This window comes from Morone saxatilis, unplaced genomic scaffold (genome assembly GCF_004916995.1).
Source record: "Morone saxatilis isolate NCDOM2014 unplaced genomic scaffold, NCSU_SB_2.0 Contig23, whole genome shotgun sequence".
Classification (NCBI taxonomy): domain Eukaryota; kingdom Metazoa; phylum Chordata; class Actinopteri; family Moronidae; genus Morone; species Morone saxatilis.
Window position 1 is genome coordinate 5,975,276 of NW_023339796.1, and position 19,060 is coordinate 5,994,335.

Genomic DNA, 19,060 nt, shown 5'->3' on the forward strand with positions numbered 1-19,060 from the left:
ACATCTGCTGGCCTCCTCTAGGTACATACATGTGGTTGTGTGTGCACAAATACAGACATAAAAGCAAGTTTTTAATTAGTGTCTGGGTTGTTCCCTCTGGGGATTTGTGGATTTTGCCTCCCAGTGGGAACTTGACCCAACTCGGTCACCCATTTGACTTTTATTTCGTCTAATTGCTTTCATGCTCAAGTAGTATACCACATGCCAACACTTAGTGTACACTATGCAAATATAAACACTCTGTCCTGCACATTACGGCTTCAGAGAATTTTCTGTTGCTGTCGTACATGAATTCCCTAAATAGTGACAGACACATAACAGGCATGCTTTGTAGATACTAGAGGGTAAATGTAATAACACACACACAGTGCGACTCTTATGTACTGCAGCCAGGCAGCTGCCTCCTCATTAAGCTTCTAGCTAACTTGAGCGCAGCTCATAAAAACAAGGTCAATGACAACAACAATGACTGTTTTACATTGAAGACATACAATTCACATCGCGATCTGAGGTGATTTAGCCACTTGACATGCAAGTTTAAATTCCTAAAACACCAAATTTACAAGCAACCATCAGTAAGGAGAGCGAGGTTCAGAGCTGCTGTAGCTTAACAATAGATGTAACAAAATATTCCTGTAACCCTCGATGCTGAGAGGAGAAATAATAGCTCAGGAGGGCCGTAAGTCTTCTCACAGAGACACTTTAATAACTCACTGCAGTGTCTGAAAAATGTGTTTTTACTTACTACAGGTTCAACACTCATTATGATAAAAGCTGTGGATTGTTGTGGCCGTTAAATACTCATTTCATATACTGTAAGTTCTCCAAAGTTAGGTTCTTTCACTGCCCCCTTCCCCATTTCTTGTGTTTAAAAGCACAGACGTTGCTGTAAATGATAAACCTTGCTTAGAGTCCCACTACAAATTGAAACATGCATCACCACAATATGTCTCTCTGAGAATACATTATGTACAATAAGCAGTAACAAATAACTACAATGTCTGCTCTCGGCTCAGCCAAACAATACTTATCTACATTTAGAGCAGGTGGAGCCTGGCACAGTATTGTCATGACCCGACTGATAGTCTGAGACATTGCTCATCTTGGCCTGTCTGGCCAGTGGGTGGTGACTGTGCGCCTGTAATGCAGTAAACAATCTTGGTTTGGAAATGGAAGGTTACACAATAGATTGTCTCCAAAGGAAATGTCAATGTACTGGTATCTATAAAAACAGCTAATTGCAATGAAGCTTTCATTTAATAATCTTTTTTTTCTGCAGATATCAAGTCAGGACAATTTAACCTCAAATGTATGTTTAAAGGTGCTTTACAAAAAAAACAAAACCCTACTGTGATAAAGCTGATGAAATGCTGTAATATACAGTGGTGCCCACACAAAAGACAGGGAAGGAAAACAGAAGATAAAACACACCAGGGAGCTTCCACTAACAAGCAGAGTCGAATGTTCCTCACACCAAATATGTCCCCCTTTGAGAGCTGAAACTCCCCAGATAAGCTTATTTAGAAAAAAAGTTGGTGAACTTAATCAAAATATCTAAGTTGGCTTTTTGCTTCAAAGCCGTATCAAGTGATTTCTGACCATTAAGGGGACAAAGGCTTATAAAACCAACCTTAAGCAAATAGGCTATTTTCACAGCAAGCAGACATTTTACAGTCGTCTATCTCATGCACGTTCCTTTTTAAGACTAATATGTCAAAATGTCCGTCTGTCTTTACACTACTAGTCACATTGAGGCTGCTATGCCAACTGCTGATCCGCAACAGAAACCAATTCATTCACCATTCACACACATTTACACCGGGCAGCAATTTGGGGTTCAGCATACAATTGGCTTTGTCCGTCTGGAGCACAAAAACAATGAGCTAATAGTGGATGAAAGCTGCAAAAATCTGCAAAGTGTTGATTTTCAGTGGCATCAGCAGTACTAGTAAAGCTTTCAGAAAACTAAAAGATTTAATGTTAATAGAGTTTTATAAAGCAAAGACGGTATAAATAGTAGCCTGACATTACTGTGTCAATAGAAATCAAAATAAATTCCAAAAAAAGTCATTATGTAGATTGGAAAAGTACATGGACACTAATCCACTTAGCATTTCTGAGAACAGAACCACTGGAATATGACAGTCAAAGCAGAAAAAATATTAAAGCGTACTTCATTTCTTATTCAATTCTTTTGATCAGTGTCTAATATAAAACAGGCAGCACACTCTGGCCCTCCTCTGTGCTAGTTAGTAACTGCTGACCAGCTTTATTATTTCCTGTCTGATGAAAGTCAAAAGGCATTGAACTTTGCTGTCACATGCTTTCAGTTATAATCTTTGTCTTTTTAGTTAAAGATCCCCTACACACACATTTAAACATGTAACTGATTTACTTTGAACACTAATTATCTGTATGTATCTGTATCTGTGTATGTTCAAGTATCTTGTTAAATTCTGACATTTACTCCTTCTCTGACATTAAAAACCCAGAATCAACAAATATAAGTGAATATAAGTAAATGCTGAACAGCAGGTGTTTCCTACTTCACTGTAAAGTCCATTCAAAGTGTATGTGCCCTATGAGGCTTAAAGTTTCCACATCATTTTTTTGCAAGTTCAATATTGGATCAGGTTTGGCCTTAAAAATCAGATTTTCAATGAGCACAGAAACTTTCCACTTTCTCTTTCTCTTTCCACTATCTAATGAATATTAAAACATCCTTCTAGCAATGGAATAGCATTAGTGTTACAGATAAAAGTGTAGTACTTGAGTCCGGACTTGAGGTGTTTTTTTCTATGGTCTCTGACTTTACACTTGCAATATGCATTGTTTTTTTTGTTTTTTAAAGTAACTTCCTTCCTCAAAACAAAGCCAGTTATGAAGCACACTTGTTCAGAAAACAGGTATTAGTCCATCTACAATGTGCCTTGACATTGTCCACCTGGTAACCATGGTTACCGGGCAGCCAGGCAATCTATGCCACTTGCAATTGTATGCCTGGCTGCAAAAAAACTAATCTCACTGGCAACAGCAAAAGCTTTTCTTTTTTGCTGTTTTGGTATTGACTCTGTCTCTCTCATTTGGACTCAGGCTCGACTTGGACTCAACTAGTCCTGGTCTTGAACTTTTCTTGGACTCGACAAAAGGTGGTCTTGACTGCAGCACTGACAGATAAGTGACGCTTTAAGGAAATGTTTGCAGTGAAAGAATACAGACAAACAGACCTCTATAGAGGTAGCTGACATTCTGAGTTTCTATTGTCTACGAGTCCTCGCTCTCTGCACTGTATGTAAAGTGAGTGGCAGATAAGTGTGAGTGCAAATCTATGACTCCTCAGAGCCTCCAGAGCAGCCCTTGGTCAGCAGAATGATTAATACCACACAAGACAGACAACATGTGATCTCTGGACTCTACTTAGCTTATGTGGCTGCTTGACTCTTCATTTTTTCTGCTGCGTACAGACACTTAGTTCCTGTGCAGCTCATCTGCTCCGAAGCCTAACCTTGAACTCGGTTAACCTTGAATCCAATCCAAGTATAAGCATAATTGGGCAGCATAAGGTTTTGTTTCCTTCTCACACAAAATTAATGACAGCAATATGGAAACTCTCTTTAATTTTACATAATTTTAAGACTTTACATTGGGAAGGAAGTTGCATTATACTGTTCTCAAGCTTACACAGCAATTTGGCAGCAAGTGATTAAAGTTTAATCCAACCTTAGTATGTAAAATGAATTATTTTCAGATCAGTAGTTTATTTAAAAGGTCATTCTGCAAGGTCACGTTTAGGGAAAAAAGCACCATAGCCTCATTTTAATCAGCAATTCCTGGTGTTCATGAATATGTGTGTATGATATGTCAGTCTCTAAAATCACTAACCTTATGAACCTCATTACGGCAATCTAATTTCCACTGCTGCGGTCAGAACAAGCAAGCTGGCACTTGATCAATACATAATTATATTGAAGCATGTCCCTTACAATACATGGCAAATCACCCATGTGATCCAATTAAACAAAACAAGTCCGGGCCAGCATTCCCTGCCATCCCCGGGGTCTGGGGGGAAATGATTGCTGGTCTTTAAGGATCTCATCCCAAACATAGAATCACATTTCCATTTTGTCATCAGGCTTTCGCACACAGAGACGGACACCATAAACAATGACTTTACCAAGCCTTCGCCACAATAGATGATGCATACTACATTCATGCAAGTTCCATTGTCCAATATGTGAGTTAATTACTTAGAATGGAGACTTTATGGCTTATTCTGTTTCACTTTGAACTGAATGAACTCAAAGTGAATTGGCTCCAGTTCTGCTTTCTCTTCACCCCCTAACTACCCAAAGCTACTATTCCCTGCTGTCCGGCTCTACTCAGCTGTAAACGCCTTCACTGCCAAAGGGCTGCAGGTCAGCAAGCATACATGCCAAATTAGAGTCTGATTTTGACACCCCAAACTGGGCCAAAGCTCCCAAATCAACCCCCTATCTTGAGCACACACACCTCATCACACCACACCTCCTATTAGTCTTTTCAACTTCAGCTCCCTTTCATGTAAAGCCAAGTGTACATGCTGCAGATTAACGTCAAAAGCAATTATGACCAAGACGGTGAGGAGCACACCCTTCTTGTTTTTTTGTGTGTAGGAAGCAAATCTTATCTTGAGGAATCATAAACGTGGTCCGTATTTGTAACCTTTGGAAAGCAGCAGGCCAATGATTGTGCCCATCAAGTGATTGTGGACGAGGCATTTTTAGAGAAAGGGAGGGGCAGCACATGTGAAGCGTGTGGTTAGGAGAAAAAAAAAAGAAAGTGCAGCAGTATTTAGAATCGCTCTATCCTTTTAGAGCTTTCTATGGATATCAGTATTCCAGCTTAGGAGAACAGCCTCCAAGCAGCAGTGTAGTGTATGTAGTGATTGTGGTAGTAACTTTAAAAAAATCACTTAATTGATTTAATTTTGACAACACAGTCCAATATGTTGGATCTTTTATTTTAAATCAAAAGTACACAATATGTTTAGTCAGGCTTTTTTATGATGTTAAATACATTTTTCATCTACACTTTTAATTTGATCTTGTTAAGTAAAACCTAAAAAACTTAACAGAAGCTACAGCTGTGCTAGAGGCTATACTTGGGTACAGCACATGGACATATTAAGGGAGAACTGGACACAGCGTTGGAGGAGGGGCTCTGTTCATTCTTTTGGAAGCTGCTCAGCGTCTCATGAAGCCAAGAAAGTTCAATTTCTCAGTATAAAATTACCAGGATCTTCTGCATACGCTTGCTCATTGTGGAGTCCACAAAGCAAGTGCACTAAAAGATTTCCACTGGCCTGCTAACTTCCAGTTTAGCCCTCTGCTAACGTGAAGTACGATCAGATAATCCTATTATTGGACCAAATGGATGGAATTCTAACAGTGAAACTTGTCATTTTGTGGGGTTGTGACAATCAAAAAAAAAAATGTATCCACTGTTTTATAGTCACTTTTTTCACAATGTAAGCTTGTGGGGAAAACGTCTTTTAGGGCCACAGTGTATCACATGACTGATGCCATTGCTGTAATTACATGATTTGGCCACTATGTCAAATTGGCTTCAAAGGCCTGTGCACTTCCTGGGGGCTTGGTACAGTGGTACTTTGAGTTAAATGCTCACATCAGCATGCTGATGTCAAGCAGATGTTATGTTTACAACTGAGGCTGATGGGAATTAGTTTTGCAGGCATTTTGTCAAAGTATTACGTTTTGGCATGATGATGGTGCAAGAGGAAAAGTCAGGGGATCATCAGAGTTATTACAGTTGAGGACACAAATGCGTGTACCAGTTTCATGGCAATGCATCCAATAGTTGTTGAGGAGTAATGAAGATTAAGAGACCAACAATGACATCCCTAAATATTAAATTTAGGGATTTATTTTTTCCAGATGTGTTCAACGGGCAATAGGTAATAAGAAACTGAACCCCCTGAAAAGTTGATTATTTAACTCCACTGTGATTGGACAATATAAAATATAGATAGTATCAGCTGGTATCAGTTGGGTCACAATGCACGTGTATGCTTTATGTGTTTAGTTAAATATTATTAAAAGAGAAACGAAATACGGGACACGTGGTAGTTAAAGTTGAGCAAGGACAAAAGGAGGCTTAGTGCCTGAGTGTTCATAGCAAAATAACACATTGGTACAAGAGTTTTTGGCAGGAAACAAAAGTTATTTTACAATAGCATATTTGAAGAAGACTACAAAGAGAACCCAGTCTGAGGCTAACCCCCACTCTCCACTATAAATACCCTGTGACTGTCAAGGTGCCATCCCGGGAGCTGTAGCTTTATAAGGCAAAGACAGCCCCGTAGTGCTCTCAAGTGATCAGGCAACACTGGGAGATAACAAGACTCCCAACAAGCTTATCTCTCCACTCAACAAGATTGAGTCATTCGTGTTATCTCTTCCAGCACTGAAGGCTTTGGTGATCGTAAGCAGCACTGCAGTCACGTGTCGAGTTCAGCTCACTTCAACCGACTACACGACTGTTCACCTGAGGGCAAGAAATCTGTGTTGATTGGGTTCATTTGAATTTTACACTCAAAGCTGATACTCGTGATATTATAGTAAAAATAACAAGAATCTGCGGATTATGTTTTCAGTGAATTGCTTAGTCTAGGACATGTCAAAACACAGAGATCACAACTTCTTAGGGCCCAAGGCAATGTCTTCAGATTACTTGTTTTCCAAAACCCAGAGTCAATCTCCAATAATATGTGGCAAAGAAAAGTTCTTGGCGTGACATTTTATGTTTGAAACGCTCAAACCGATGAATCAATTACCAAATGGATTGCTGATTATTTTGCTGTCAATCGACAAATTGTTTCAAATCTTGAAGACATCAGGATTTTTGAGTGTATTTCTTGGTCTCATGCTTAACAAATCTATTAGTGTATTATTGATTTTAGAGCTGAAACAAGTAGGCCTTTAATCAATTAGTCAATCAAGATAAAATTAATTATCAACTATTGTTACTGTTTTTTCTATTTCACTGATTTCAGCATCTCAAATGTGACTATTTGATGCTTTGGTTTATCATGTATGATAATAAACTGAATATGTTAGGATTGTGGGTTGGTTGGATCTGGAGATAATAATGGTTAGACTTACTGATAATAAAATAATACTTGCAGCCTTAATGAGTTGATTGTGTTTGCCTCAAAGTACAACGGTATGCAAAATTGTATATCCTATTAAGAGATAAACATGATGCGATTTAGATAAAAAAAAGATACGTTTATGTTCTGACAAAATTTCAATAAATTAATATTTTTTACATTTATTCTCAAAAGAAAGGTAACATTATTAAAACAATTAGCTATAGAGATAAAAAAACTTTTCAAACAGTGTGTGCACCGTGGGAAGGTTGCAGGAGTAATGTAATAACTTACTACTTGGCTGAATGTCTAAAGAAACTACTCCAACCTTTGCATGTCTTATCACTGAACTGTGATAATGGCAGAGATTTGCAGACTATTTCTTTTAACCCTTGACCCTTTTTTTCTGACTCACACACATTGAACTTCATATCCTTCATTTTGTCAAACACAGCACAATGAGTCAGCACCAGGTAAAATAATGTGCTCTCCTCCAGCACAAAGCCATTGATCATGAACTGAACTGACAATAGTATTGATTTAAATTCCTAAAACGAATAGTCAGAGATAGTCGTCATCACCAGCAACGTCACATCAAAACAGAATGAAATCTCTCCTGTAGAGCCTCTAAGGGTCTTTGATGTCTGCAGCAGAACAAGCAATAACTGTGAACATGAAAGACTCTTTCCTTGAAATTTAATCCTGTTATGTCATCCTGAATGAGGTGCCTAAAAGACAGTAGAGAATAGTGCTGGGTGATGTACCGGATGAACCAGCATACCGGTTTTAATTTCCTGTATGGTATTAATTTGTCATATGCCGGTGCGTAGCTGAAACGACTGCAGTTTATAGTGTTTATACAGGGTCAAAACCTTATAATAGAAACATTATAGAAAACGGTAGACGGTAGAATAAGCAACTATAAACCTATATAAAAACGTCCTGTCATGTAAAAAAAACCTATTGTGATATACCGTGAAACTGCCAGAATCATAAAAAAAATACCGCGAACAACAATTTTTAGATGTTATTACCTAATGATACAGTTTTGGTACATGTGCTGCATTCCAGTTAAAGTCAGATTTTTGGAAATTCCCTGCTGCTTGCCCATAATTACAACCTTCCTGTGTTCCAGTGGCCCGGCTTGGAAAAATCAGGCAAGAAAACATGGTCACCCACTAAATTTAAATACACTTTCCTCCCATGTTACAGCTGGCATCACGTAATTTACAGTATATATGACACTGTTTACTATCCGTGAGTGCAAACGTTTTCATTTGGAATTTACGGCCGAGTGATTATGACATTCAAACTTTCAAACAGTGCGGTTCCATTGAGTGCTGCCAGCTAATGTGCTGAGAGACAGCAGCATCCTGGAAACCTCTTGTTTTGAAATAACAAATGTGTCTCCAACATTGAATTCCACCTTAAATAACTTGAACATCCCCTCCCCAAATCAGCTTCTTACTATGCGTGAAAGGATCATACAGGGACACCCCTTTTTTCTGACAAAGTTACCAATCAGGATTTACCAACATTTCAATCATAATCTGATGACAGTTGATGGGATGTTTGGTCACTATCAATCAAATCTGATCAAACCACATAGTCTATAATAAATAGTACGAGATGAGTGGGGTCGCTCATACAGTAGTGATGAAGCTACAGATAATTAGCTCCACTCTCGGCTGTGTGGAGCTTTAAAGAGAGTTTCAGCTCATTGTTTAGCTGTCTGTGTTCGCTCTCACTGCCTTCGTAGTGTCCTTTTTAGCTGTTTTTGGTGAACAAGCTCTACAAACCCACTGTACACTACCGACAGACTCATTTAGCGTCTAGCTGGTGAACATAGAGGAGCATTTAGCTGCTAAAGATATTTCCCTGAGGAGCTTTTAGAGTTCAAACACAGAGCTAAAAGGGAGTGAATATTGGACTTTCATCAGGTGGACACAAACACAACACCAAATTAAAAATGTGAGAAGAAGCCAAAAAAAATGCTCTTATTGCAGTTTAAGATGTGAAGTTTTCAGTGGCTTTAAATCATATATATTTTGACTTTTTTATAGCTCTCTTTAGAGAGAATATGCAGCATATGAGCTTTGTGGTTTTATGGGAGTTTTGACTATAATTTCAAGGAGCAATCAAACACTTGTCTTTCAGGGAATCCACTACAGTTGTTCCCAGCTCTAAATATGGACACTTGCACATTATATAAGATCAATATATGCCTATATGTCTCTGAGAAGACAGGTATATCAGTCACAGTGACAGCAAAAGTACCACCTCAGCAAATGCTTCCAGTCATCCATTCATGAACACCTTACAAACAAAAAAATACATGCAGTGCTGTACACGCCATCAGCAGCCAATGAACATGAGGAGTCTCAGGGACTTTGCCCAGCCTTATCTACCTGGGTCCTGTACATTCACCTTCATCATTCAACCTCATTAACCTGTTAAAACTACTGAGCTGTACGAACAACCATGTGGCACTATAAAAAGCAACAGTCCATCTTAAAAATATCGACTATAACACTAAAAATCAAATAAGACTTAATCATGGCCATATGGGCCGTGGTAAAAATCACATAACAAAAATGACCACATAGTAAAGTTTAAGTGCCTCTTTTAGACAATCTGTACAGTTGGGTGTTAAAGAGAGTATTACAACAAAGAGCTCTTCCTTCATTGATTCATGCATATTTCTATTTTTGGGGAGAATATAAGCGGAAACACACGCTGTGAGGACTTCCCATTTCCGAACTGGCTGCCTGTGCCCAGCAAACCTTTGATCAGGTGTGTGTGTGCGTGTGTGTGCGTGTGTGTGTGTCAAGGAAAACTAGATGCTTGCTCAGCAGTTATGAGAAGAAATGAGTGAAGAAACCGACTCAAGAAATTGCTGACATAGACCTTACACAGACATGACACCAAGACGGAACACAATCAGCATGTTCAGAGGGCCTCAGACCAAATGTCACAGATACATTCCAATAGTGGAGAGCTTTTTCTTTTCTTTAAAACACCAGAAAAAACAGAGAATTAGTAGTTTTGTGACCCTTAAAATAACACTTTGGCCCTAAGTTCTGTTTGATTCGCCTTAATTAGAGAAGCTCAACTGGATTTCTCCTTTAATACAACAGGCTATTCAGTTAGACAACTGTCTAAATCTATCATGAGTGAAACTTGCATGTGTCATACTTCCATCTTTTGTGAATTAACGCTCGTACTCACCATGTCACATTCCGAGTCAGCAGGAAAGCAGCAGGTCACAGTGTGTTTGGAAACCCCGGTGGTGATTGCGACATAAGAAGACACATGAAAATGAAACAAACCCCATTATTAAGCGGACATACTGCTGTTTTTTTGTTTTGTTTTTTTTTACCTTATTCGTTATGTTAATGCAAAAAAATAAATAAAAATCACATCAGTCAACAAACACTTCACTGTGCAGCAAGCAGTACAATGTGCAGTGAAGTTCTGTAGGCGCTCAACACCGCACAGAAACACTGACAGACACACAACTTTACCTGACTCCTGTGTGAAGAAACAAAACTCCCTGAACTCTCTGTGTGTGTGTGTTACGGGAGTCCAGCAATCCCGACGTGGGGCTCGTCCGGTTGGAAAGGACCAGACACCTGTAAGCGCCTGCTTTGGCAAACCTTCCCAGAGACGGTCCCGAGCTCAAACCCCGCCCCTCCTGTCTTAAAACGGCCCCATAGTACTCCTAAACGGGCACGCCCACGATGACGACGCAACCAGCAAAGCCCCAGTGCCACCTGGTGGTAGCAGGCAGGGTGAGGAGTACGTCTGATGGGTGCTGATCTCTTGTCTCGCATGACCACTAGATGGCCTGGTTAGGCTGAGCTACATTAGATGCTTTATGATAAGTCTGCAAAGATTACTGAACTTGTAATAAATAATATTCTGTATTCTTTGCAGTAATAGAAAAAAACTATTAAAGCATTATAAGCTAAATAAAAGTAAAACGTACTCCAATAAAGTTATATTTTTATACAGAATATTGTTGGATTATTTTTTTTCGGATGTGTAAACAGCATTCTGACTTTATAGCTGGTCAGGTGGAGCTAATTTGCAGTATTTTATACTGTATTGGGTACTTTAAAGGACCAGTGTGTAGGATTTAGTGGCATCTAGCAGTGAAGTTGCAGATTGCATGTGTACATGACAACCTGGGAATGAGAACGGGCTTTGAAGTGTGTTGGTGAAACTATGGTGGACAAGAAAGGCCCTATCTAGAGCCAGTGTTTGGTCTGTCCATTTTGGGCTACTGTAGAAACATGGCGGTTCAACAGGGAAGGGCGGCGTCTATAGATAAAAACGTCTCATTCTAAGGTAAAAAAAACACAACAATTCCCATATTCAGGTGATTATAAACTAATGAAAACATCGAATTAATATTATATTACATTTCTGCCAATAGATCCTTCTAAATGTTAGATACTGGACCTTTAAACACTAATACAACATTCCTGCAATAAATCCCCCCGTTCATGAAGGTTATAATGTTCAGCTTTTGTTTTAAAGAGGTGTTTTTTGCACGACTGTTGTATTGGACTACTATTGTTTTTAATTAGAGTACATAATTATGTGTATTTGGATGTAAAACATTAACCTGCAGAGTAACTTGTCATTAAAACTGTCAAATAAATGTAGTTAAGTAGTAACTGCAATATTTCCTCTGAAACGTAGTGGGTAGACGTGTGAAATTGCATAGTACAGCCCCTTAAAATTGTACCAGAGTACACTGACTTGACTAAATGTACCTTTCCACCACTCAAAACTATGTGCAAAGTATTTGCATAACAATATGCACAAATGTGGTGTCATATGCAGAAGCAATACAAACAGGTGACAAATTAAAGGAAAAACCCGAATAAATAAGTGCAGAAACAATAGCCTGCGTTTACACTGCACAAACCTGATTCTTTTTGCCCATATGTGACTCAGATCAGATTATTTTCTTTACAGTGTGAGTCGTGGTCCAAATCAGATACAGGTTGGATTTTTTGCAGTGTGACCTCAGTGTGAACAGTCATATCAGAATGCATGTGACTTATTTTTTTTATTTTTTTTCCGTCACTCTTGATTTACATTCTTTATGCAGGTGACTTTAGGATCATGACATGTTCACACTAGAATCTGCCACAGGCCACCTTCAAAACAAATAAATAATAAAAAATCAGATCCATGCAATAAATCAAAAAGGCTTGCAGTGTGAATGTAACCAAAAAGTATAAAAAATAATGTGAATCCTATGCTATTGCCTCCGTAGTCACCAAATCTCAACCCAGTTTAACACCTGGGGGAGATTTTGGAGCAACATGTCTGACAGCGCTCTCCACCACCATCACCAAAACACCAAATGAGGGAAAAATGATATTCTAAGTTTTTTAAGTTCCAGAGAATCTAGGAAAAAGCGCATTGCAGTTGTTCTATTGCCTCATGTTGGTCAAACACCTGACTAAGATGTTTACAGTCTTTTGATTTGTCCTGTAATTTATCACTAATCTGAATCTTTCCCTTTTAATTTCCCTTTTTTAAATAGTGAAGCCAATTAGTAAAAAGACTGCTGTAAAGGTTACTGGTCTCAGTTCAGTTAGCACAGATAATGTAACATCAATACCGCTGCAGTCTCTGCCAGTAATGAGAAGTGCTTCTAAAGTGCAGCAAAGCAAAATCTATACCATCTGTAGGTTTGCCACAAACTTAATCAATCATAGTCCGACAGTTTTTCATCTTTTTAATTTCATTTTTCTGATGCTGTTTAAACTGCATTTAATCTAATATCACACAAGGACACCTATTAGACCTGACAGGAGGTGTTACAGTCAAGTTTATTCAACCATGAATGTCTCATATAAACAAGTGTGCACAGAGGAAGACCTTGTCCGCAAGGTCCCGATCCTAAACCAAACGTCTACCTGAGATTAAATTCAGTTCACCTTTTCACGTGGTATTCACAAAACGATGTAGAGAAACAATTCTAGACTATTTAGTTTTCTGTGGCATATGTTAATGCTACAGTACAACATGTCAGACAGTAGTTCTCAGTGACAGTTTTGGCAATTCTACAAGCTACAATGTTTGCCCTAAAAAAGGAAAAAAAAAGTTCAAACTCATCAGATCAGATTTTCTTTTTTGTTTTTTCTTTTTGTTTTTTACAAATCTTTACTAAATCTTCTTACAAGTCTTTAGTATTGCTCTTGCTACATTGAAAAAATAGAAAATTACATCTGAATATTGAGCTGTGGATGTGGTATTTATAAAGAGCCTTGCTCTTGAGTGTTCATGGCTATGTTTCAATAGTCCTTAGCTGCTTACTCTCCACAATTCCTTTCCTCTGTAATGGCCAGCTTTCACATCAGCGATCAGAGAAGAAGGTACGAAGTAAAGAACAAGACATCAAAGAGTTTTTCAGAGGCTCATCAGCAAAAAATATTAGTCTAGGATTCTGCAGAGGTGCTGGGTGTCACCAAATTGTCCTCTCCCTGAGCTTCTTCCTCCGCCGCCACCGCTGCTGCCGCCGCCACGTTTGTTGCTACTTCCTGTTCGGTGGCCACTAAAGAAGTGTCTGTGTCAGGGGCCTCGAAGGACTCGCCCCCCAGGTCAGTCAGTTTGATGTAACCCTTACTGTTGGAGCGCTCCAGTCGAGGGCAGCTGAAGCGCCTGGCTCTGTCGCCTTGACGACACACAGACACAGACAGGCTGCAGCGGCGTGCAGACCTGGGCTGATCCGTGAGGGAGTTGAGCGACAGCCGTGACCCCATCGCCCTGGCAACAGGTGATGGAGGAAACAGCTGGGTCCACTGCGGTTGAGGCTGCGACACACCCTGTTGGTCAGCTGTGACTGTGGTTATTTCTTCATGGCTCTGATGGGGCAGAGGAGAATCAGTCGTCAAGGCGTCCTTCTCCTTGGTGTCCGTCTGGCCGCCGCTGGCTTGTCCTTCCTCGCTAATGGTTTCGGCAACAGCCTCAATAATGACCCCTTCCTCCGAGTGTCCCTCTGCCTCCGCTTTCGCAGTCTCCTCCACCTCACAGTTATTCAGTTTGATCACAGGGAGGGTGAAAGCGTTCACAGAGGAGGTGACGATGGAGGTGGTCTCCCACTGTCGGGGCTGTGGGGCCTGCTCACTGCTATTGCTGTAGTCTTTGTAGATGCTGTAGACAGTGTCTGTGAAGGTCTGGACGTCTCTGGACCAGCTATGAGGCCTGCTGGCCAATGATGGACGTCTGAACACCTCATCACCGCCTAACTCGCCCTGGAAACCGAGTCCAGTGGAGGGCCAGGAGCTACGAGTAAGCATCCCGCTTGCAGGGAACGAGCCTGATGGGCCCTCGGCATTCCTCGACTGAGTGTAGTTCACCAAACCGTTTAGAGGTGAGTACTCCTTTGACCGTATGCTGTGTAGATCTATAACTGTGGAGTAGATATCCCTAAGGTTAATGATTTTGGTTTTCTTGTCTCGGTTTTCATGGAGGACTGCATTGGCGCAGATAAAGAGGAAAATACCGATTCCCATAACCAGCGGTCCGAAGACTTTCAGATTGTCTGAGTACAGGTAATTATCCAGGAAGTCACACAGGAAGCCACAGTGACGGGAAGGGTCGGCGGTGCTGCTGTTAGAATGGCTCTGGTTGAATACATTTGTCTGGCCGGAGGGAGGCTTCTCACGGGTCAAGTTAGAGGAAACAGCTGGACTTTTCGAGTAGCTCATCCTGTTGGTGTGGTATACTCCAGTTCTGCGGCGCTCCTGGTACTGGTGCTGGTTTTGGCTGGGCCAGTAGCCCAGTACAGCCATGGAAATCCCCACCATGAGAACTATAACTCCAAAACCAGCCACCATGCCGGCCGGGGAGCACAGATTGAGCTTCCCCTTCACCACCACCACATCGTTCTTCTTCTTCTTCTTGGATTTCCGTTTCCTTTTGTTTTCCGCCCGGTTTTTGGAGCGGAGGGAATCCTGGCGCCTGTTCATGCGCAGCAAGCCACCTGTGGCTATCATGGTGACTATTGGACAGCAGGCTTGTCACTCAACCTGGCAGGACACACAAAATTCAAAAAATAGAGAACGTTAGTTTTATGATAAACATGACAAACAGCAGGTTTAGACATTTAGAAAACAGCCGCAGAGTAAATATGTTCATTTTACTGAGAGAATACACATGCAATTCCAGCATGCATACAAGGCTGGATTATTGACTATCCCTTAGAGACCACAAAGGTGCCAGGTTCAGTCTGTCACAACAGTCAGTAACATATTTGTTTGGCGATAAACACCGAAAAAAAAAAAAACACAATATAAACTGAATTGGCCTTAATTGGTCTGAAAATCTACTTTTGATTCCTTTAAAAATCTTGCAATCTGTTTTCTTCCAGTCAGTATGTAACTGTGAGAACAGTTTTGGTTATTTCACATGATAAATCATCAGACATGATGTCACCTACTTCAGAATTTAGAAACATTTGGATCAAAATCTGCCGACAGTTAGTGGGTTGTTTGTCAATCAAACCTGATGAATAAACACCCACGCAGACCTGATAAAGCAGTTTAGCTGAGTTTTAATAATAACACCACAGAAAAATAGTTATGATTTGAAGCCAAGTATTCAGGGGCTTTAATATTCCAGCGTATGAATACTGGTTGGTTTCTGTGGGGGGGTTGTTGGAAGAATAGGGACCCACAGCCCATTTTTACCCCAGGGTCCATGAGCTGGTTAATCCGGCCCTGTGTTCATGCTTATATACAATATTTGTCATCAGATGGTCACTAAACCAACAGATAGCATCAATCTGCTGCTGCTGGATCTATAAATACGATGATGCAAGCCAAACAGAGACAAATACCAAAGTTGACAGCGGAGAACAAGGAGTGCTATTTATCTATATTCAGCTGTGCCGGTGCGATATCAGCCTATGAAAATGTAATGTGTCCAGACAGGAGGCCAGCAGGCATGTTCTCTCCACCATGCTCTCGCCTCCTTACTCTCTTTCTCTCTCTCTCTCTCACTCTCTCTCTCTCTGCCTCCCCTCTCTCCCACCAATCTCTCCTACCAAACACTCTCCCTCCTGCTTTCCACCCAAATCCATTTCACCATCAACCGGCGCAGCTGTGCTTCAAGATGACAGCATCCGTCCATCACGCACGCAGCACATCACCAAGGCAAATATGAGCGATTTGCTTACACACCAACACTGTCTCTGCCACATAAGATGTTCACATCTGGTTTTAGGTTTTGCCTGCACAACAACAGAAGCTGCGGTCCAAAGGGCAACCAAGCCACCAACACTTACCATGATTACAGACATCTGCTGATGAGCTTCAGCCACATGTGGTGAATAATAATCGCAGGATAAGGTTGATTACTTAGACAGACAAGCATTCCCTTCTTGATTGTGCTGGTAGCTAGATATTTAATTAGACTAATCATGCCTAATTGTGTATGACTTAGGGCTTAGGTTCATGAATAACTTATTCCACAAATTCCTTTCAGAGCAGCAGTTAATAAGACGCCCTCAAAAGGTTGCTCTGGGTGTTGCTCTGACAGCCTTAACAGTCAAAATAATGATGATGGAGGCCCTGGAAATCCCTTTATGATCCAAGTTATTACAGGCAGTTCCCATGGAAAGTAGAACACGGAGCTCCACACCTGAGCCTGGGCAAACAACACACCGGTACTCAGCTGCTGATTATAGCGACTTTCTCACTATATCACATCCAACAACCACTCAAATGCCTCCCGGCCGAGAGCAAGTCCACCTGCACTAAACCTGATAAAGCGTAGGCGGCGGACCTCTCTATGTTTGGAAAGAGGAGAGCAGCGGTAACGTGGACCAGAAGTGGGTGCGGACGAGTCGGATTGTTTCTCTGTCTGCGGTGCTGAACAGGAAGCTGCCAACTCCTCGGTTTTGTCTCCCAAAAAAAAAAAAACATCTAACCAACCCGTCTGGCAGGATGAAGAGGAGGCCAGCGGGTGGAAGGCTCAGTCCGGTCCAAGGTGCGGGGGCGCATATTTTCGCGCAATGTTGCATGAGTAATCGATTGTTGACATTACAGCGCATCTGTTTCCCTTCTGCTGGAAAAAAGCCCGTGAAAGCAAATATGGGCTGCCGTGGAGTTGGAGGTGCCCTGAAAATATCCAGAGCACCGGCGACGCATCTCGCTCCAACACAAAGCCTAAAACAGTATTCTCTGAGCTCACAAGGTGCAGACAGATGACAAACATCCACACCTCTTCCACGGCCTGACGAAGCCCATGCTTTCATAACTCATACTAACAACTCAGAGCTGTGTGGTAATCCTTATACCTTTATTTAAACGCGTGATGCCAGTCTCTGATTTGTCTCACCAACTTATTAGAAATCGGTATTTGATGGCAACATCACAGCCAGTAATAATAATAATAATAATAAAAAAGTTGGATAAATAGATCCCCCCCTTTAAAATATTGATTTTCTCCTTCCACTACCCGTTTTTCTTTATGTCTCTCGCATATTTGACAGATCATGTGTCAGATATATAGAGCAAACCGAAATATCTTTATCCAGTTGCAACAAAATCACCATTTTAATCTCACGGATAAAAGTAAACGGGCTTGCGCATTGCTTCAAGTCCAACGCCTTCCTGACATCAAAACTCTTGTCCGTCGATTTATTATTCAGGATAGAAAAAACACTCCCTAACTAAACCTATCTGTCACACAATTAAAACACTTCCCAAACCCTGCTCTACCTCGATACAGCCTGCAAGGAGTCAGTGTGGAATCAGACGCGACAATCAAACACAAAAGAGGCAGAGGCTGGTGGGAAAGGCGCAGGAGGGAAACTGGTGGTGATAAAATTAAATCATAAAAAAAGAGCGAGTCCCTTACCAGAAATTGTGGCTTGACAATCAAGCATCTTCAAAGGCGCACTCCTCGTTCAGCTGTGCATGTCGTGGTGCGCCACTTTGGTGCCAAGGCTGGAAGAGTGGTTTCCAGTTGAACGCAGATTCACAATAGACCGGCAGGGGCGGGCCAACTGCATTTCTATTGGTGGTGATTATTGGGCAACGTGAAAAACGAGGGCTGTTCAGGACATTTATCAGACTCTATGTTCTACTCTAAACGTTTCCATATGTGTGTTTTTTTTCAGATGTTCTTGCATGGACACAAATACCAGTAAGCTGCGGAATTAGACTATTATACAGTGCCAGTTGCATTTTGCCACTCTCTATGTTTTTTTGCACACAGGTCTGGGGGTTCTTATACCAGCAATAAGAAAATGCATGCACAGGCTTTTTTTCTGCATCCTGTAATAAATGCAATGCATGAATGAACTGCTGTGTTTATGGGATTTAAATTGCACATATGGTGTAGGTGAGGTCAGAAAAAGGGAAATTTAAATACACCAAATCCATCATCTCTTACATCATGTGGCTTCCTCCCCCTACCTTTTCCCCTTGGGTTATTGCTATAATTGCCTGGATGCAGTGTCCCCGTGTTTAACTAAATGAAATATGACAGAGTCCAGATGTGTTTCAGTTATGTGAGACTGGAGAGAGAGGCAGCAGCTATGCACAGGGCAGAGGGGAACACGAAGAACTATGCTTTAGCACTGATGCTCCAGAGGACTGACTGCAAATTTATGACCCAGAAATGTGTTTTGTTTATGGCATAAATTAGTGGAAGGAACAGAGGAAACTCCAGTGTGAATGGCGCAGTTGGAGTCAAAGTATCCACGGACATGGGAAATAATCCAGGGGTTTTAAAGAGCTGTCTTTAATCCGTGGTCTTAACCGGAGCTGTGTACTGCGGGTCTGGAGGTCTGCAGCAGCTTTCAGTATAGCTCTAAGCTTGTGCAATATAGGAAGATACAGTGACACACAACAGATGCTTATGAGCTTCTGACAGGGGCTT

At 41.0% G+C, this 19,060-nt stretch overlaps 1 protein-coding gene across 1 annotated transcript; it reads right to left on the minus strand.

The window, feature by feature from the left end:
* Nucleotides 1–12,993: 12,993 nt before the first annotated feature.
* LOC118334928 (transmembrane protein 200A) lies at nucleotides 12,994–15,182 on the minus strand. Its single transcript, XM_035671030.1, has one exon. It carries the CDS (start codon nucleotides 15,166–15,168, stop codon nucleotides 13,609–13,611), a length of 1,560 nt encoding a protein of 519 aa, XP_035526923.1. The 5' UTR covers nucleotides 15,169–15,182; the 3' UTR covers nucleotides 12,994–13,608.
* Between the last annotated feature and the right edge of the window lie 3,878 nt (nucleotides 15,183–19,060).